General features: G+C 43.2%; 1 protein-coding gene across 3 annotated transcripts in view; it reads left to right on the forward strand.

Annotated features, from left to right (window-relative positions):
* LOC144756098 (vitellogenin-A2-like) overlaps positions 1–22,676 on the forward strand; it is a 607,161-nt gene that overhangs the window by 251,677 nt on the left and 332,808 nt on the right. For all 3 annotated transcript variants that reach the window (XM_078645640.1, XM_078645649.1, XM_078645632.1), the window contains exons 19-20: positions 10,427–10,612; positions 11,823–11,970. In XM_078645640.1, the coding sequence (XP_078501766.1) occupies positions 10,427–10,612; positions 11,823–11,970 (334 nt within the window). The remainder of the gene's footprint in view (positions 1–10,426; positions 10,613–11,822; positions 11,971–22,676) is intronic.

The raw sequence follows: 22,676 nt of genomic DNA on the forward strand, positions 1-22,676 counted from the left end.
TGGATATTGAAGAGATGGTACTGTGTCTGCTGATCGCTCTGCTGGAGCGAGGAGGGGACATGGGGGATTGCTTAATGTGGATGGGCAGTGAAGTGATATTAGCAGGGGTGTCTTCATTCATGATGTATGGAGAGCTAGGGTGTATCTGAGATGGAGCTGAGTCCTTATTATATACTGCATGCTTGATGATAGGGAACATTTCGTGGAATACATCTAGGACGTTGTTTGATTCCTGGACAAGGATAATCCCTTTGTTATAGATGGAGATGATTACTTCAACATTGAAAGTGGGTGAGGGAGCTAGGGATCGTCTAAGACTATGCACAAGTATATTGGATGTTGATATTAGGAGCATTGCATAGAGAGATTTTCTTTTAGAAGATAAGATCATCTATTGAGGTTCCTTTTGATGCGCAGAAGTAGGGGTCAGAGAAGAGGTTTTCTGTTTGCACATTGAGAATTCTGTGTTTGCAGATCTTGGAGGCCTTTTTTGTTAGATTGGTTGGGTAATTAATTTTATAGGTAATTGAGGCTATCCAAATCCAGATTGGGGTGGAGTGGGCATAGCGGAGCAAGATCCGTTACTGACTATGGGGGGGCTAAACATAATATGGCAGTAGTAGAAAGACTTGAGCTGCGATGGGTAGAGAGAAACAAAAACAGATTGCCCTAAGCTGTAAAAGTACAACACAATCTATCTTATCCAGTTTCTACTGAAAGCAAATATTTCCTCCAGAGGTGTTTAATCACATATAATCAGTTTTAACTGAAAACCTGAAACCCTTTGAATAATAATAGTGTAGTTGTCTGTTAGGTAATGTCAATTATAAATAAGCCTTCGTATATTTAAGCAAGATGGGAGATTTCAGCGACTTTGATTTTGAATTATCATCATCATCATCATATTACTTTAGTCGGTCATTTGTACAAAACACCATCAAAGTATACACAAGATAAAAACACAACTATATATACAATTAAAATGGAATTAAACCATTTGGAGCATGAGTACAGATGACATCCCAAAACAGGGTAAAACAACATATAAAAATTCATCCCACATAGTCAAGCTAAAAAAGAGAATGCTACACAGTCTACCAACCATTTAGAGTACTGGGTCATGTATACCAACTTGATTTTTAAAATACATGTACAAAGTAGGCGGAACAAAATGTAAAAATGACTTTGTTGCTATAATAGAAACGTTTTACGTATCGACCAGAAGGAAAATAAAAAACGACTAAGAGCAAATACTATTGGACCTGATGTATCAGATTTGAAGATCCTGAATGCGGTCTGGTAGTGCCTAGCTTCCAGATTGAGACATAGTGGTCTAATCCATTTCCTGCTCAGCTGCCTATACTTTGTACAAAAAAACAAAATGTGTTTTTCAGACTCATGAGCTTCACGGCAAGCAGGACAAAGATCTAAAACCAGGCCAGTCGCCTCTTTCCCCGGGAATTTCAGAAGCAGGTTACCATATCTGAAACTAACATACAGGCTCTTGGCAAGAGGGGGTGTAATCAAATCAAGGAAGGGTTCAAACAAAAAGCTTGTTTAACATTTAAAAAAGTAGATGTTAGCTGTCCACTACCTTGGTTATTGATATATAGCCCCCCTATTACACTCCAATACGTAGCTTTGAGGGTCAGAATATCGCGTTTAATGGCTTCTGAACCACAGTAGTTGTTTTGCCCCATTTAGTGCTAGGACCTCTCGTAAAGAATTACTGTAATCAATTAATTGCGGGGTGGTCCAAAGGCGCAGCCAATAAGTTAGTGGTCTCAGGGCAGCTAAATCGCCTATTTTTACTTTTATCCCAAGATCATAAAAAAGTGGGGTGAGTGGTGTTGTGATAGGTAGCGAAATAAGAACCCTTATGAAACTATTCTCAAAGAATGTTAGTTTATTTACCGAGTTCAATTCCCATATCTCTGCTGCGTATAAGGCACCACTTTGGGCTTTTGCATGATAAATTTCAAGGGCCGGTGAAAGAGGTTGGGTATATGATTGTTTTCAGAATCTTAGTACTGATTTCGATCTTTGGCATAGAATCAGGGAACTCTTCCTCAGCTGATATTCCCAGCTAAGTGTCTCACTTAAACCTAAGCCCAAATAATCAAAACTGTTTACCTGCTCCAGTGGTTCTTGTAGAACCTTAACCTCTCCCTGTACTTTTCCGAACACCATAAATTTAGTTTTAGTGGTGTTCAATTCCAATTTCCTCTCATTGCAAAATCTTAGAAATGTATCCAGTAGTGCCTGTAGACCCATGGGAGTTGTAGATATTAATAAGGCGTCATCTGCAAAGAGCAGGATGGGGACTTTTACATCATTCATCGTAGGGGCATCGTTCTTACAGCCCATTAGACAACTAACAACATTGTTGATAAACAGCGAAAACAGTGTGGGGGCGAGAACTCACCCTTTGATTTTGAATCGAATGTGGGACAATGTGAAGTTATTAATTACCAAATAAATTAGAGCTTTTGTTGGATTAACATCACTAAAAGAGAGGAAACAATCAAGGTTTAAAAAACATATCAAAAAGTTACAGTAATCCTGATTATACCTGACTGATGATGTTGAAGCATTCCAGACCTTTGGGAGCGAATAGCTGTAAGAGAGACTGTCAGCATGGGCTACCCAGATCTAAGGAATGCTTGAGCCCTTATGTAGCAAATGGGCGATGCATAGTGCTTTGTGACACTTTTACCATTTTGGAAACATTCATAAAGTTAAATATGTATGTGAGAAGAGCACTCCACATTTTAACTCTGTAAGCTTCTGTTTAGGTGTTCAAGGTGACTGTATTTAATTACAATACACTAGATACAATTTGGGCAGTGATGGGGAGGGAAAGGTCTTTTTATTTTTTTTACATAATTCTGAGGATCCAGTGGAGGGCCAAGGTTGAACTATTCACCAAAACAAATATTTCAAGACGGCCCGCACACATTTACCCATGTGGTCATTCACACTCCCTGGCCAAATCCGCTGGGGATCAATATTTTACAATTCACTTGAGTTCTGATTAGTTAATTCCCTGTAACCACAAATAGGTTTAAATCAACAATTCAATGCCTAACTAATCTTCACAAATCAACACTCTTTCCTCTGGTCAATGGACCAATAGTTGAGTTAGATGATGGTTATATTAAAAGCTATTTAACTAATCCACAGATCCCAGTGAAATAATCACAGACTCTGGTTAAGATTCCTAAGCTTTATCTAAAATGTCAGTCATAAATTGAATGCTGATATTATAGATTCAGTGCAAACACCATAATTCTTAGCATGGGAGAGAAAAAATCATTTAGCAAAGACATTCATTAACCCAGAATTCATTCAACAAATCAAATGCAAAAAGAGTTGATTGATGAAGAGACAAAAGGACATATAATAAAATATATTTGCCAAGATATATGCAAATTTGTGACAGAATTGATAATTACCTAATGAAAACTAAAAACCACCCCTCTGGCCAAAGGACTGGTGGGGGTCTCCTAAATTAGAATCAGGAGACGAAGACTATAGGACAGGATCAGGACAGGACAGATATTTACTGGACGTCTCTATAAACCCGACGCACCGGGAGACTTACCTCTCTTACACTTTCTCCCTCCTCGATGTTCTCCCAGAATCTTTGAATCTAATCAGGCTGTCATTTAGATCTGAATCTTCCCAGTCTGCTCTCTCTCCTTTTCTTCCAGCAGCTCTCGCCCCTCTCTCTCATCATCGATGTGTGTCTAACTAATTTTTAAGTCACTCTAGTTATAGTCTTTATTTCTACATGTCCCACCCTCAAGAGTTGCAATTATTGATGAAATACGGAATATGTTTGGACAGGGGGAGTTTTCATCAAACCACGCTGACATATTCATTTTTATTAACGTATTTTTTGTCCTGCAAACCCCTCCCCTTTAGTTCATCCACTACTTTAATTCTCATACATGTATTGTTGCAACAAACATTAACATCGAAGAGCACAATATCCTCGACTCCTACCAATCCGGCTTCAGAAAAAAACACAGTACAGAAACCGCCCTCCTCGCCGCAACAGACGACATCCATACCTTACTGGACAAAGGAGAAATAGCATCTCTCATCCTCCTTGATCTCTCAGCGGAGGTCGAAACAGTCTCTCACCGCACCCTCATCCACGGACTCCAGCAAAGCAGGGATCCAAGACAAGGCCCTTGACTGGAACCGCTCCTTCCTCTCCGGCAGAACGCAGCGGGTCAGACTCCCCCTTTTCCTCTCGGACCCTACACCCCCAGGGGTCCTCCCTCAGCCCTACGCTCTTCAATGTCTACATGGCTCTGCGCGTCCCCATCGTCAGAATGGACTCAACATTGTGTCATATGCAGACGACACCCAACTCATCCTCTCCCTATCCAATGAACCCAACATCGCCAGATACAACTTTTGAGAAGGCATGGAAGCCGCCGCCAAATGGATGAAAAACAGCTGCCTACAACTAAACACCAACAAAACGAAAGTACTCATCATGGGCCCAAACCCCGACGCCTGGAATGACACCTGCGCACACTCCACTGGCTCCCCATCGAAGCTAGAGTCACCTTCAGGATGCTAACCCACACTCACAAGGCCCTCCATGACAGCGGACCAGCATACCTGAACAGCCGACTCAAATTCCACGCATCTCAAACAACCCTACGATCAGCCCAGCTCTCCTACGCAGTGGTCCCTCACTCCAGAAATACCAGATCAGGAGGTCGCTCCTTCTCCTTGCACGCGGCCACAGCCTGGAACGACCTTCTGCTCCTCCTCAGACAGATAACATCACTCCCCATCTTCGCAAGAAACCTTAAAACCTGGCTCTTTGACAGACCCCCTCCTTGATGGACTGGAACCTGCAACCCCCTCTCACCCCACAGCGCCTTGAGACCCTTACGGGTGAGTAGTCGTGCTTAACAAACACCTGATTGATTGATTGAACATTTAATACAGGCTCAATAGACAAGGCATTACATGACTTCCTTTTCTCACGACTTCTGTCCTAGTTCTATGGCAGTCATTCAGCTCTTTCGGTCATCGTGTCACATTTTGAATTTACTGAGAATGTGCGGCTCCCATTTCTTCCAGAGCCATTTTTCTTTCGGTCAGGTACGATAGCAGGACAAAATGTTCAATATCAATAAAGGAATCATAAACAGAGGTTAACTGCTCAAATATATAGTTTTCACTGTTCACCACACACTTCTACTCTATCCCATGTTATTATTATTCTCTTGAGCAAAAGCATTAATAATAGAAGCATTCCTTTGAGTTCAAGTAAGCAGATGTCGGGCATGCCATGCCTCAAAACTGCATGTCAGTCTGTCTTGCGCATGCGTGAGAGTTTCCCCTCTCAAAAGCGAGTTACGTTACTTCTACGTATTTCTGGTTTGCACATGCGCAAAGCAATTTTCCAAGTTAAAGCAAGTTTTAGTCGTGTTGCATTTGTACTACGTTAATTAAGCATGCGTTAAGCTTTCTCCTGTGTGTCAGTGTCTGGTGTATATTATTTTTGTCTCATTTTACAGCTTTTAATGGAAGTTAATGAGGGATTTCTCCGAGCAAGTTTCGTTTTCTTGAATTCTTGCTCCATCACTGAAACTAGGAAGTGTACATATCTTGGCATGGTAGGGTGTATGCATGAAAGTATTTAGAAGTCCAAAGTACTAATTTATTTATTTTGTTCACTGCAAGGCAGGAAGTCCCACATGACTTGTGCTTTCTTTACTTGCTGCTTACTTGAACCTCCATTCTACAGATTCCTAATCCTTATGCAGGACTTTGCTGGGAGCTAAAACAACCCTGGATAAGGCTTTAACCCAACCCCTTTTGCAATAAAAGAGTTTAAGTAAACATTCTAAACCTTTTAATGTGATTCATGTGCTGCTTTGCAAACATGTTGGATAACAAAAATTGACCAGGTTGACAAAGCCATTTACCCATATCACTTGAATAGGGAAAACAAATTGCATGATTTGCAGGCTCAAATGCATGTCTGAAATTGACAAAAATGTGAATTTATATTTCAAAAATCAATATATTGACAACTACAATTACACCACTATGGGAGTAAATTTATAAATATGTTCCTGGTCACTGAATGAATGTTCATGAACAGTAAATGCCTTGCAAAGTAAGTGAACACCCAAAAGATGTATGGCGTCTGTGGGTATTAACTTATTTTTGTATGTCACATTTCCACGTTGGCGATTTAGTGGGTCATTTAGACTTCAGCAGATGACTCACTAAACCACTAGGTCTGTGGAGGCCCTGACCTCTGCTCCTTAGTAGGAGGACCTTGCAAACATAGTCATCTCTCCCAGACAGTTTGGGGATCTCTGTGCATTCATAAGAGCCACTAGTGCTGCTTCACTAAAGGCACTCACCTTTGCCAAGGGGTCGACATGATTGTTGTGCTGTGCTCACTCTGGAAGGTTTTTATTTTCTGAAATACACTCCCAAAGCGGAAGTTTCTTTTTGAATGAAAAAAAAACCATGGGCCATCGTATATTTTTGCTACCTTTGATTGCCATGCCTTGCAGCACAGTCCCTAGTAGGTCAAAAAAGTGCCAGTTGATCTACCTTAAATATGCTTAGACGAGCACTACTGGGACCTGTTGCCCCAATGAAAGATTATTTACAACAAGGGGTGGTGATGGACAGAGTCTCTGAATTAAGCAGAATACTCTCACCCAGTCAAGAGATCAGGGCTAGATCCAACACCGTTTTTTAGCTCATTGCACCATCCCAGTTTCAGAACCTGGCTGTATGCAAATTAGTCTGTCCCTGGCCCAGTGCATCATGGGAACAAGGCAGACCAGACTACAAAAGCCAATTCTTACACTGGGAAGGAAACAAGCTTCCAGGGACCGGTTTCTGCCATTTCAGGCGTCTTCGGCCGAAGAGGCTGAAATGCCAGAAACCGGTCCCCGGTAGCTTGTCTCCTTTCTGGTGAAGAATTGGCTTGGTAGTTTGGTCTGCCCTGTTCCCATGATGCACTGGGCCAGGGACAGACTAATTTGCATATAGCCAGGTTCTGAGCTGGGATGGGGCAGTGAGATAAATAACGGTGATGGATCAAGCCCTGATCTTTGGACTGGGTAAGAGTGGTCTGCTTAATTCAGACACTCTGTTCATCACCACCCCCTTTTCTGAATCGTTTTTGGCCACTATAGGTGTGGCAGGGTATACTCAGACATGAGTCCCTTTCTCACTGCTCCATCAGGATTCAAGCAAGCCGGGCCGAAGAGGCTGAAATGCCAGAAACCGGTCCCCGGTAGCTTGTCTCCTTTCTGGTGAAGAATTGGCTTGGTAGTTTGGTCTGCCCTGTTCCCATGATGCACTGGGCCAGGGACAGACTAATTTGCATATAGCCAGGTTCTGAGCTGGGATGGGGCAGTGAGATAAATAACGGTGATGGATCAAGCCCTGATCTTTGGACTGGGTAAGAGTGGTCTGCTTAATTCAGACACTCTGTTCATCACCACCCCCTTTTCTGAATCGTTTTTGGCCACTATAGGTGTGGCAGGGTATACTCAGACATGAGTCCCTTTCTCACTGCTCCATCAGGATTCAAGCAAGCCGGGCCGAAGAGGCTGAAATGCCAGAAACCGGTCCCCGGTAGCTTGTCTCCTTTCTGGTGAAGAATTGGCTTGGTAGTTTGGTCTGCCCTGTTCCCATGATGCACTGGGCCAGGGACAGACTAATTTGCATATAGCCAGGTTCTGAGCTGGGATGGGGCAGTGAGATAAATAACGGTGATGGATCAAGCCCTGATCTTTGGACTGGGTAAGAGTGGTCTGCTTAATTCAGACACTCTGTTCATCACCACCCCCTTTTCTGAATCGTTTTTGGCCACTATAGGTGTGGCAGGGTATACTCAGACATGAGTCCCTTTCTCACTGCTCCATCAGGATTCAAGCAAGCCGGGCCGAAGAGGCTGAAATGCCAGAAACCGGTCCCCGGTAGCTTGTCTCCTTTCTGGTGAAGAATTGGCTTGGTAGTTTGGTCTGCCCTGTTCCCATGATGCACTGGGCCAGGGACAGACTAATTTGCATATAGCCAGGTTCTGAGCTGGGATGGGGCAGTGAGATAAATAACGGTGATGGATCAAGCCCTGATCTTTGGACTGGGTAAGAGTGGTCTGCTTAATTCAGACACTCTGTTCATCACCACCCCCTTTTCTGAATCGTTTTTGGCCACTATAGGTGTGGCAGGGTATACTCAGACATGAGTCCCTTTCTCACTGCTCCATCAGGATTCAAGCAAGCCGGGCCGAAGAGGCTGAAATGCCAGAAACCGGTCCCCGGTAGCTTGTCTCCTTTCTGGTGAAGAATTGGCTTGGTAGTTTGGTCTGCCCTGTTCCCATGATGCACTCTGCCAGGGACAGACTAATTTGCATATAGCCAGGTTCTGAGCTGGGATGGGGCAGTGAGATAAATAACGGTGATGGATCAAGCCCTGATCTTTGGACTGGGTAAGAGTGGTCTGCTTAATTCAGACACTCTGTTCATCACCACCACCACCCCCTTTTCTGAACCAATGAAAGATTGGCAGCCAGGTCAAGGTTTCTGGATCATGGGGCAAGAGGAGACTCACCTGGTTTAAACACAGAGTTTCCCAGACTCTAACTAGAGTGGATGAAACACTAAATTACCCTCTTACTTGTGTCAAAGGCAGGAGAAAATCTTGATCAAGGGAAGGTGTGTCAGGAAATGGGGATTTCTTCCAAAGGAAAAATAAGCATTTACATGCATGTTCAAATGCACTTTCACTAAGGATATACACAGGCTTCAATGTGTACCTTTATATTTGTAAGAGTAGTCATTGCAAGTTGTAGCAGTTGCAAATTCCCATCAGAATTACTCCTGGAATCTGTTGAAAATTAAGAAAATAAACACAAATATAGTGCTCATCTGTAGATTTACAATTTACTTTCTGTATCATGTCTGATGCGTTTGACGGGCAGTCCTAAATAGAAAGTCATCAACTATTGTAAACTTCAGGGCCTGGCACAGTACCCTGGAACATTATATCTATACAGCAGTAAATAATGGGGCCCATTCGCCAAGGTCAAGCAACACGTAGATATATTCCAAGTGAATTTACAATTACAATTTTGGGTGCTTTCAATACTTTAGCCAGTCCCCATTTCCAAGTGTAAAATGACTCATAGGTGTATACTTAAGTGTCCCAACCCCTTGAAATAGAGGGTGGAATGACTAAAAAATATCAAATATGACAGTAAACCTACTGGTAATATTGGTGTTCTGAACACATGGCAGAGACCTCCTCAATTGGGGCTTAGATTTCCCTATGGGAAAGTACAGGTAATTATTTAAAGTTTATTAAACTTTTCAAAAAAATTGAAAAATTGTTTAATATTGTTAATTAGTTTTATACATTTATTTTAAATTTAGAATATACAAACATTACATCATTAATAACGGCATTTTTATTTAAAAAAATCCATTATTTTCAACATAATAAATTAAATAACATTATTTTTCTGTAGTTTAAATGAAAACAAATTCCCACAGAAAGTAGAAAAACAACATTTTAATATGTGCTCAAATGAATACAAGTCGTGTATACAATGAATGTAAAGTAATTTAACTATTTATAAATGTAAATGTTGCATTCATTTTGAAATTTTAAAAAGGCAATAGAAATTCTTAAATAAAAAAATAATTTTTCATAAACAAAATGCATATTCATATTTTTAAATGGTTTAAATAATTTAATGCATTTTAACACAGTTCCTATAGGGTTTAATTTACCCCATTATTTTCTACGGATGGGTATTGCAGCTCCAGAGGTTGGCCAGGTGTGGAGCCAGACATACTCCAGCTCTGAGCTGGAGTACATTTACAACAGTGTTTGGTACCTTTTGGAGGTAGTAACTAAAGAAGAACAGTTTGTGAGTAGCAATGGTCTTACTCTTTTGTTGGTGCATGTCCCTGCCGAAACCCCTCACTAACCCTTCATAACCCCCTCCCTGGCCCTTACTAAATCTCACCTTAATCCCCCCATAACCACTTCCCTGTAGTCATAAGTATTTCCTATTTTACACCACTCCCCTCTGTCCCTCCCACTTTTACTACCAAAAAGTATACTTGTGCGGCGATCTCTGTAGTGTGGATAGAGGTCTCAGTACATAAAAGATAGGGGAGGTGGATGTGAAGATCTGCGCTCATAGTGTAGTTGTGAATGGGCCCCAAGTATCTTACTGTATGAAGTATTTGTGCTATACCCACAGGTTATTCCAAAGCTAAAATGGATGTAGATACCTCAACCTAGTGAATGTAAAGGCAACTTTTTTTGTCTCTGCACTGGATGGGGCCATTTAAAGCCTTTTTTTCCATCTGACACGTGGATGTGAGTTTGCATTTTATTTTCCTTTCAGCATTTCCATGCACACAGTAGCTACAATGGGGATCAACACCCATCTTATTCAGGCTGGAATTGAGTTTCATGCCAAGCTCCATACACTTGTTCCTCTACAATTTACTGCCAAAATTGACTTGAAGGCCAAGAACGTGAAGTTTGAGACAACACCATGTCAACAGGAAAATGAAATTTTTGTGACCAGGTAAAAGAAGCCTTCCGAGATTGAAATTCTATCTTTTTTATTGATTTTCTTAAAAAGTCAGATTTGTCTTTTTCAAAATATAATTTCCTTCTGTATTGTGATTTTGTAAGCAAGGGTCAATGCAAGTGCTTAATTTGTTGAAAAATCTAGGTGCTAGGAAACAAAAGGTATTCAATAGGAGCCCTCAACCCTTGCTATCAAATGCCATGGTTGCTATTAGCTCCTATTCTACCTCAGCCTTCTTTCATTGATCACCTACTTTAACTCAAACATACATGCTCTTTTCATCTCTGCTATCTCCCTTTGCACCTATTTTCTTAGCTTTCTTTTCCTCCCCTTCCTTACATTCTTTTCTTGCTTTCTGATAGTGGAAAATAAGTCCTAGCCACCAAGAATGAATGCTGATGTCACCTCCTACATCCACCGACACAAACTAAACACAAAACACATTTAATTAAAATCACTTTTGCAGATTTATGATGAGATTCCCTCCTAGGGGGCATGATTAAGCATGGAACTTCATGAGAGGTTGTTGCGTCTCTCATTTAGAGAGTTTATGATGGAACAACTCCCTAAATCATGCATGTCTTACAACGTGGTCTGAACCACACTGCGTCTATACCACGCATGCCTTTACCACGCATGCCTTTAAAGTCATGATTGGTAAAGGTATATGTTTGGTAAAGGTCACACCCCAGCCCCTCCCACCCTGAAACTCAGCCCCCAGTCCTGCAATCTAACTGCCCTAAAAACGATCTGACCCCCCCACATTCAACCCTAAGACCTGACCCCCAGCCCAAACACTACCCCGACCACAGCCCACGCGCCCTAAATCTTGGTCCCAGCCCTAATAACGATCACAACCCCTGAGGCCTAACTACCAAGCCGCGCCTCAGTACTGTCTGTTCCTGCCTATCCACTCTGCATCTAGAGCACTGACTGCCTTAACTACACGCATGCATGGTTAAGGCAAGTGTTTTTCCATTTGCTTTGACCCAGTACGCGTGGTTAAGTCCACGTTGTCAATGCCGTTTCCCTCATTTATTAAAACACAGTGTCAGTACACTTCACAATCTAGTTCTTATTCCTCAAATCACTTTCTGTGATACAATAGATGACATAAAATCATTAGGAAGCTTCCCCAATAATATTTCCAATCTTCGAGTCCAACCAGTGATGTTTTTTTTTCTTTTGGCGTATTTTTACTCAGAACTCAGGTGTTTGCGATAACAAGAAACATGGACGAGCTTGAAATATCGAAAAGGACCCCACTCTTGCCCCGAGTAGCATTTCCAAATATTTTAAAGGAACCTTTTAAGACATCAGAGACATCTTCAGCAGAAGCTGCCAGCATGATGGTAAATGCACCTAATTGAACTGCGTAGTACGATTTTTACAATTTCAGGACTGCCTAATATTAAGCTGTTTGCTAGAATTGCTACTTTATTACTTTGACTATCAAATAAATTGGGTTTGTAAGCTCAGCTCACTGCATAGAAAAGAATGTAATTTTGTGGGATGGGACAAAGGGTCCATGCTCCTCCTGGGTCTCTTTGCCCACTCAACCGCCTGCTAATACTCCCATTGCTACTCAAACCCAATCTTCCTCCTTGCATAAACTGGGCACAGAAACCAAAGGTTACAAACACAAGATGGGTTTACACCAGCTGCAAATATATTGCCTACCATTCACATGTTAATTTGCTTAGTTGGTGGAGGGTATCACATTATTTCAATCCATTTTGCCACCAGTCATTAGGACTAGGGTGTGTATACACCTTAAACTAGGGAAATGAACCCCATTCAATGCAGAACAAATGCCCCTCTGCAATGCTGGGAATCCAGGGCAGACTCCCCTCAAACCCACAAACAGCCAACAATAATTACACCTGACAATTATTCCACAGGTTAACAAGGCAGCATTGAGCCTGGACTAGTTGATGCTACCAGATGACTGAGCTGGCACCACAACCTCTTCCACTACTTTCAGTTGCAACACATTAACAAGCCTGTGAACCTGCATTCTTGTTTTTAAATAGTCTTTTTATTAAACTGTTCGTAAGTTGCAGTATACAGTGTATCATTTACAGGATCCTTGGTGTCCTAAAACCAGAAAATTAACCATTATTAGTTACAATCGTACATTGTTTCAGACACGGAAGCAGTGCCTCCATGCCAAGAGGATTACATTACAAATCTGTTTTCAAATGTTCTTACTTGCTTTTCAAAGCCTATCTTGAGATACACTTTCTAAAGTCTATTCAACTCGTGTGCCCCCCCTGGTTCCTGTTACCTCCCTCCCTGCAACCCCTATGTTCCCGATGCCTCTGTATTCCACCCAGTTGTTCCATATTTTTCCCCCAATTATTTGGGCAACCTCTGCTTCTGTAGACTGTTTTTTCAGTTGCGCTGCACCAATCTAAGTCAGACATCCACTGTTTGCACCCCCATGCCCTGGCAATATTTGTAGCTACCATTGCTGCCACCATTAACCAGATTCTTTGATATCTTTTCTAGGACTGATCACTTATCACACATAGCATGTGCCATCTTGCCTCTACTGGAATTTCCTGTGCCAGGACCTCGGCCATAACTCTTATCACCTTTCCCCAGAACTGCTATATAACCGGGCATCTCCAGATAGTATGGAAGAAGGTGCCTCTTTGATTACATCCTCTTATACACAGGTCCATGGGAACCCATCCCAGCTTACACATCAGCACCCCTGTAGAGTAAGATCAATGCAGGATCTGCAATTGGACCAAGCGAAATCTTGCTCTTACAGCCACTTCCTTCAGGCTTTGAATTACCTCGGCCCAGTCATCGTCCTCCAGGAACCCGACATCTGTTTCCCAGGCTTCTCGCAATGCCCTCAATGGATCCAGCACATTATTGATAATCTTTCTATATATTGAGGATGTGGCTTTTTCCTTAATTGGATCCAGTAATAACAGGTCCTCCAGAGGGCTGTATTCCGGGAGCTGTTCTCCTTCGCTGATATGGCGTCTGAGTGCGTGCCCCAGCTTAATGTATTTATATCTGTCCAAGGTTGCTAAACTGATAGTCTCTCTGTAAATCTTCAAATGAGATCATCGCTGATCCTCTCTATACATCCCCCAGGTGGACTATATCTGTTAGTTTCCATTTTGGGGATTTCCGCAGTGGTCCCACTTTTCGAAGCATGTCACTGTCCCTTTGTGTTAGTCTATTGTCCCACCCCAGGAAGTTATTGACCTTTTGCCATGCGTTAATCACTGCTTGCGTGTTAAGGGGCATGTGCTTCACCGCGGGTTTACAATACAATGCCCCATATAGCCCCTGTGCCCCTTCCCTAGATTGTCCACTCTGTACACCGGGTCATTCCTGTCTGCGTAGATCGGCTCATTAATTGGTACCAATTGGGATGCCTATTAGTATTTTTCAATGTCTGGAATGGCCAGGCCTCCCTCATACACATTCCTCTGAAGGTTGCCAAGGGATATTCTGGCACCTCCCCATACCATAGGAGCTCCCTCAGTTCACTGCCAACCTCTCTAAAAAATTTATCTGTATCAGATATGGGGTATTTTGTAGGACATACTGCATGCGCTGTAGTGTCATCATTTTAAAGAGTCTCTTGTTAGGGTCCATCCACCTGAGCACTGCGAAAACCCATCTTACCGGGGTTGTTAAATATGTTGCAAGGTGATGCAAACAGTGGTTCAAACACAAACTTTTAGACGTTGAATAGTATCGTCTTTATTCATGAGCCAAGCTCGATATTAAATTCTCATATCAATGACGTTTTTGTCAATGATGAAACATCATGGGAGCACTGTAACATATGGCCAACACTCATTTCCTTCATCCCTCCTGATGCATTTCGGGCTAACTGAGCTCTTTGTCAGGGGACATTTCTACAAAAATACATAAAGTATTATGAGGAAAAATAGCCAAAGTAATATGTTAGGACTCGAACCAAAATTAACGTTAATATGTGAACGATGTGCATGAAATGATGCTCATCGAGCTGAAGTTATATGATGTTAACTGTATATAAAAAGGCAGTGTCCAGTACAGATAGTACCTCCAAAGATAGTCAGGACATGGCCCATGTACTGTGCATGTCCATGAGTAATCAATAAAAGAACCCAAACAAGAGTGAAAACGTGATCTTTAAAGTGAATCCAGAGTGATAGGAAAATGTGAGTGATGCTCAAAGCATGTGTATTTTCAATGTGTGAATAAATAAACATGCGTTATTCAAAAAACATGAGCGTGCTTATTCCGTTAAATGTGATATGACAATTGATTTACTGCAAAAGCTATAATCAGTGAAACGTGGGCTGGTGGCATGGATTAACTAAGGGTTGTACACTTGAACTCCTGCAATGTTAGTGACTAAAGTAAACAGCATGCTGCTAAAGCGTGAACCCCTTCGCTGCTAGGCCTTTTCGCCCCCTGTGCTAAGCCTTTTTTTGACTATATGGGGTAGTTTGCGCTTACGCCCCTGTAACTTTTTGACCACATAAGGTATCCACGCCAAATTTGCGTCCTTTTCTTCCAACATCATGGGGATTCTTAAGGTACCCAGGGTTTGTGGATTCCCCTGGAGGGGACCCATAAATTAGCCAAAATACAGCTAAATTTAGTTTTGGGGGGGAAAAATGCAAAAAAAAGGGCCACAGATGAAAGCATCTGTTTTTTTCCATGCAAATGGTAATAAAAAAGGGGTTATGGTGCTGAAATCACCATCTTCCCAGCTTTCAGGGACAAGCAGACTTTTGTCAGAAAACCAACATTTTGTAAACAGTTTTGGCATTTTTCTGGGACATTGCCTATTTTTGCTTTTTTTTTAATGCTTTCAACCTCTCTCCAGTTAATGGTAGAAATGGGTATGAAAGCAGTAATCGATCTTGGAAAGCTATACATTTTAGAAAAGTAGACAACATTCTAAATTCAGCAAGGGGTCATTTGTGTAGATCCTTCAAGGTTTCTTTATAGAAACTAACAGTTAAATATAGGAAAAATTATAACTTAGTTAAAAAAAAACAGCTTTTTGTGTCAACATTTTCACCTGTAACTTCTAATTATGACAGCTCTTTGAAAGCAATATACCGTTACATTTGCTGGACTTTACTGGTTGTGGGGTTGTATAGGACTTGTAGGTTCACCAAGAACCTGACGAACCCCGTGCCAAAAACTGAGCAGTGACTTGTTATCTTATGTTATAGTGGGTATTTGTAAAGTCTGCGGCTACTCAGGCGAGTGTACCGACGCTGGCCCAACCCTTTTAACAGAACAGATTGAGCTGCAGGAACTCCGCTCCTCATTGAAACAACCATGTTTTTAATTTCCTTCTAAAACTGAGGAGAGCTTGTTCCTGTCTTAAGAGAGGCTGCAGGTTGTTCCACAACTTTGTGGCGGTCACCTGGAACGTGCGCCCACCCAACCGAGAGCGAACAAATTTTGGCAGGACTGACAGCTTCTACGTTGAGGATCTCAGGGTTCTACCAGGAGTGAATGGCTGTATTCTCCTCCTGACATAGGGGGCTCCAATATTATGAAGGGCTTTAAAGACTAACACCAACGCCTTGAATATCACCCTTGTTCACACTGGGAGCCAGTTCAGAGATATCAGGAGGGGCGTCATGTGCGTTCTAGGATCAACCAGCAAGACGGCCCTAGCTGCCGCATTCTGTACCACCTACAAGCGGCCAAGAAGGTAGTCGGGGAGGCCAAGATACAGAGCATTGGCATAGTCCAGCCTAGATGTTATCAGAGCTTGGATCACAGTTTTCCTATGAGGTACTGAGAGCAGAGGAAGAAAGTTCCTCATCATTTTCAATAGTCCGAAGCATGTGGCGGCCACAGATTACACTTGTGTCTTCATCGACATATCGACATCCATTTTTACCCCAAGATTGTTTATAGTGGTAACAGGGCGGGTGGGGGGGGGGGACGTGTCCTGGGGCCACCAGTTATGCCATTCCACATCAGGACTGTGGTTGCAGCAAATGATTTTGGACTTATCGGAGTAGCATAATAATTGGTTAAGCCTGAACCAAGAGAACACCTTGGACAGGCAGTTGTTGATATCCTCTCCTCTCAACATCACATTTTTCTCATAGGTAAACAACAGCCATGTATCGTCGGTGTATGATATAATTTTAGCCCTGTGATGCTCAGCCAGGAGTGCCAAGGGAGCCATTTATTGATTGAACAGGGTCGGGCTCAGGACCGAACTCTGAGGCTCTCTGACCCTCATCGGAGGAATAGGGGCAGAGAAAGGGAGGAACATATGGTTTGCTGGCGACTTTCGAGAAAGGAGACAACCCACTTGAACAACGTGCCCCCGATACAACAGTCCTGAAGCCTGTGCACAAGTCGCTCGTGGGGCACGGTGTCAAAAGCCGCCAAGAGGTCCAGCAGTATCAATACTGCTTTCCCTCCACTATCCAATGTGGCTTCAATAGTGTCCAAGACTTCCAATAGCGCCGTCTCTGTACTATAATTGGATATAAATCCCAATTGGCTAGGGTATAAAGCATGGGTGGTCTCAATAAAATCAGTAAACACCATGTTCAGATACTTCTTCAAAGCCTTGGAGAAGTATGGCAGCAGCGTTATGGGTCTATAGCTGCTAACTGTCAGGGGGTCTGCTGACGGTTTTATTAAATTGGCAGGATTCGTCCATGTTTCCAGCACTCAGGCACCACGCCCTCCTACAGAGAAGCATTAAGAACTAGATTAACAGCTGTATTTATCACATCTGCAATAGAGACTAGCACTCTGTCCGGACAAGGATCCATAGGGGAACCAGACTTCAGTGCTTACATTATTTTAAGTGACGTAGTCATTGAAAAAGGTGGGAACTCACAGAGAGTCTTGCCTACCATAGGGTAGGTAGAGACCGCTGCTTCTAGACTAACGTTGCTAGCTTGGCACCCAGTTTTAAAGGCATTCTGAATATTTTTTATTTTGTTATAAAAGTATTATGCCATACGGTTATTCCATTCCTCTGTAGGAGTAAAAGGGGTCCTAATAACATTTGGGGAGGAAAAAGCCTTGTCAATTTTGAACAGTTCAATACTTCTGTTACCTGCTTGTCTTATTTTAGATGCTAAAAAGCTTTTCTTTCCCTCTCGTACTTTGGTGAAGTTGGTCTTCAAGGCAAGTTTATAAGTGGCTTTCTTTATAATATCAAAATTCTTTCTCCATAATCTTTCCAAGCATTTATAGGCACTCTTGCTTTTCCTAAGATCTTCTGTGAACCAAGGGGCCGAAGCCCAACCTGTCTTAGCTACCAACGTTCTCTGTGGTGCCAATAGTGTGGCCCACTTCAAAAACAAGCCTTCAAGTAAGTCGACATCCTCCTCCAATTGGCCACTAAAAGGAATGGGATGCTGCCTCAATATAGTAGCTACTGCCTCCGGTGTAGAGTCAGAGTTAAAACTACTGGCCCTCGGTTTACATTGGTAGTAGGCACTCCCTTATTCTTTACCAATATAAAAGGTAAGTAGGAAGTGGTCAGACCAGATGAAAAGATCTGATCCAGTATGTGGCCTTTTTCATGAGTGGGTAACGAGACATAAGGAGTAAGGTTCAGGATGCTGAGAGATTCATATAACTTCATGGACTCATGATCTGCCACTTGATCCATGTGTATGATAAATCACCCAGAACTACACAATGATTGTATCTAGCTGCGATGGGGGACAAAGCGGGTCCAAGGGACTCCAAAAATTAGCCAGCTGGTCCCGGTGGTCGATAAATTACTACACCGGCCATTGATTGCTGAGCAGACATCGTCAGGTGAAAACCAAGGCTGTACACCCCTCAATCTCTGCCATAGGTAGAGAGACGAAAGAGAGTTTTTATAAATAATGGCCACGCTCCCCCCGCTAACCCTGTCCTTCCTAATATCTAGGTAATCAGAGGGAATAGCATTTGCAATATTCGGTTTAGATCCCTCATGGAGCCAAGTTTCAGTGATGTACATTATATCGGGCTTTGTATCAGGAAGGAGATCATATAGATCCAACTCATGCTTTTTCATAGATCTAGCTGAACGCCATCAAAATGCCTCCATTCGTGACCGGCCGCCGTTGGTAAGTGCATTCCGCGTCTCCTGCGATACTGGACGGGAAGTTATCCTTATTATATGGCTGGGTATCCCAGTTACAGTTTGCACATGAAAGTTGGTTATTGTCTACAGATAAAGTAGAATGAGTGCCCCAGTCCTTTCTCATATCCAGTGCTAGCAGCCTCTCTCTGCTGTAGCTCAGATTTACCTTCTGGCAACTGCTTTGCCTAATGGGCGACGGTTAGCATCTCCTGCGCCGGTTGCCTCCGTTTTTTTATTATGTACCGGGTATATAGCAATTATTCTGAGAAAATGTGTACATGGAAAAATCGGTATGTAAGACACTTATGTATTTCTGAAATGGGAACAAAATATAGAGTTTAGAAACAGTAGATATTTGCACATTTCCGAAATTGGGAATACTCATACTAGCATGAGATTTATCAATCATTTTAATTAATTACTTCTTTTTTACACATTGTCTTTTATTTGGAAGGCAGAAATGCATCGAAAGTCTATAGGTAATAACAATTGCTTTACAAATCTGAATTACCCTAAGTCTCCCAATAAAATGATACCTCACTTGTGTGGGTAGGCATAGTGCCCACGACAGGAAACGGCTTACACGCAACATGAACACACCACATTTTCACATTGTAAAAATTACCCTTTTTTTTGCAAAGTGGCTAGCTGTAGTTTTTGAACCCTAGCTCTGCCGGGACCTAGGGAAACCTAGCAAACCTAGACATTTATGAAAACTAAACACCCAGGCAAATCCAGGATGGGGTGACTTGACTGGCTCCCACCAGGTTCTGTTACCCAGAATCCCTTGCAAACCTAAAAAGTTGTCTGAAAAAACTGATTTTCCTCACATTTCTGTGGTGGAAAGTTCTTGAATCTGCGTGGATCCACGAATTTCTACCCCCCTGCATTTCCCATAGTCTTTCGAGAAAAATGATACCTCACTTGTGTGGGTAGTCCTAGTGCCTGCGACAGGAAACGGCGCAAAACGCAACATGGATACACCACAGTTTCACAGTGAAAAATGAAACTTTTTTGGCAAACTGCCTAGCTGTCGTTTTTTAACCCTAGCTCTGCCGGCACCTGGGGAAACCTAGCAGAATTATATATTTGTGAAAACTAGACACTAAGGGGAATCCAGGATGGGACAACTTGCCTGCTTCTCACCAGGTTCTGTTACCCAGCATCCCTTACAAAGCCAGATAATTGTCAAAAAACACATTTTCCTCTCATTTCTGTGGTGGAAAGTTCTGGAATCTACTTGGATTCACAATTTCCACCCACCCCGCGTTCCCCTAAGTCTTCCAAGAAAAATGGTAGGCCTAGTGCCCGCAATAGTAAACTGCACAAAACGCAACGTGGACACACCACAATTTCACAGTGAAAAATGACCCTTTTTTGGCAAAGTGCCTAGCTGTAGTTTTTTAGCCCTAGCTCTGCCGGCATCTAAAGAAACCTAGCAAACCTATACATTTGTGAAAACTAGACGCCCAAGGGAACGCAGGATAGGGTGACCTGACTGCCTCTCAACAGGTTCTGTTACATAGAATCCCTTGCAATCCTAAAAGAATTATTTAAAAAAACACATTTTCCTCACATTTCTGTGGTAGAAAGTTCTGATTCTGCATGGATCTTCAAATTTCTACCCACCCCGCGTTTCCCAAATTCTTCAGAGAAAAATGGTACCTCACTTTTGTGAGTAGGCCTAGTGCCCGCGACAGGAAACGGCACAAAATGCAACGTGTACTCACCACAATTTCACAGTGAAAAATGACCCTTTTTTGGCAAAGTGCCTAGCTGTAGATTTTTTCAACCCTAGTCCTGCCGGCACCTAGGGAAACCTAGCAAACCTATACATTTTTGAAAACTAGACACCCAGGGAAATCCAGCATGGGGAGACTGGACTGCCTCTCACCAGGTTCTGTTATCCAGAATCCCTTGCAAACCTAAAAATGTGTCCAAAAAACCCAATTTTCCCCACATTTCAGTGGTGAAAAGTTATGGAATCTGCATGGATCCCCAAATTTCCACTCACCCCGTGTGTCCCCAGGTCTTCCTATAAAAATGGTACCTCACTTGCATGGTGCCCAAAACCTATTGAGGCGACATCAAAATTACCTTTCACAAACCAACCCGGTTTTGCAAGGGGGGTCCCATGAGTTTTTTGCCCTCGGCCCGGCAGCAATCTAGAGAAGCCTACCAAACCCACACATTTCTGGAAACTTGACTCCCGGGGGAATTCAGCAAGGTATGACTTGCGTGGGTCCCCCAATATTTTCCTACCTAAAATCCCCTGCCGACCGCAAATTTTGCTAAACAAATCACTTTTTTCTCAAATTTCTGTGTGGGAAAGTTCTGGAATCGGCGTGGATCCACAAATTTCATCCACCCCAGGATAAAAATGGTGCCTCACTTGCGTGGGTAGACATAGTGGCTGCAACAGGAAATGGCCCAAATCATACTGTACCTATAAGAATACTACCTGGTTTCGGGGGGGTGGATCTGAGATTTTGGTCCCGGGCTTGGCCACCATCTTGGGAAAGTACCAAACCCAAACATTTCTGAAAACTAGACATCCGGGGGAGTCTAAGGAGGAATGGCTTGCGCGGATCCCTAAATGTTTTGCTACCCAGAATGCCAGGCAAACCTCAAATTCAGCTGAAAAAAACACATTTTCCACAACTTTTTGTGTGGAATCACTGTGCTGGCACAAATGTCCTACCCCACAGTGTTCCTCGGAGTCTCACGAGTAAAATGATACCTCACTTGTGTGGGTGGGGCAAGGGCCTGTGACTGGGAAGAGCCCAAAACATAGGGAATAAGGGTATAGCACCGAAAATTCTAAGCGCTACATTTTTTTAAAAATACGTTTTTAGCCAATTCTGCATTGGACAGCCACACAACTGAGGTACCATTTTACTCGGGACACTAAGGAGAATGGGGTAGGACATCAGCGTTTCTTTCACAGCGGACACAGCAGACACTGCCAGGGACCAGAGGCAGTAGGGGAGAGGGCTGTTTCACCGCCACCGCCAAGAGTCATCAGGCGTACTCCCCTCGCGTCGCCGCTCCGGGACTACATCTCCCGGCAGGCAAAGCTGCAGCGCGCACCATAGATGCCAGCACAGCGCCAGGAGGAGCATTTAAACAGCGCGCCCCCCGGCAGGAGCGGGGGTCCTTACCAGCGTTTTCTCCCTTTCACAGCAGACACAGCAGACACTGCCAGGGACCAGAGGCAGTAGGGGAGAGGGCTGTTTCATCGCCACCGCCAAGAGTCATCAGGCGTACTCCCCTCGCGTCGCCGCTCCGGGACTACATCTCCCGGCAGGCAAAGCGGCGGCCCGCACCATAGACGCCAGCACAGCGCCCGGAGGCGCATTTAAACAGCGCGCCCCCGCGTCGCGGGACGCCGGGCGAAGCCCGGGCAAAGGGCGGGCTGTGTGTGGCCATCCGGGGCAGGACGGGGCAGGGCAGGGCCCCATCTCTAACGTCCGCCGAAAAAGACTACCACCACCTAAAAACTGTAAGAGGAACCTGTTGTTTTCGTTGTGACTGTTAAAAGTTGGGGTTTGGCTGTTACATTGTCCGTATTAGCAAAAGCTCTTTACATACAGGCTACATGGGGAAACGTAAATCAATGGAGGGAGGGAACGGAGCTGGTATCCCCCCGAAGCTCCGTAAAGGGAAGAAAGCAGCAAAGAGGGCAAGCCAGTCAGCCGGTAATAGTGTAATGGATCATATTAATAATCTTGTGGATGAGTGCAGGGAGATCCTTGTGGCTGATCAAGGACATATCAGCGAGAATGCCAAGAGTAATAAGGGAGGGGTTTCCTTAAAGCCAGCAAATGATCCAGTTGAACTTCCAACAATTCCAGATATGTTTAAGGCAAAAATGAAACTTAAGGATGGCATCGGGGACTGTTTAACTACACCTAACGAGTCTCTTAGCAATGAAGGTCCGATTATCCGCCTTGATTC

The sequence above is a fragment of the Lissotriton helveticus genome, chromosome 1_1, assembly GCF_964261635.1.
Source record: "Lissotriton helveticus chromosome 1_1, aLisHel1.1, whole genome shotgun sequence".
Taxonomy (NCBI): Eukaryota; Metazoa; Chordata; class Amphibia; order Caudata; family Salamandridae; genus Lissotriton; species Lissotriton helveticus.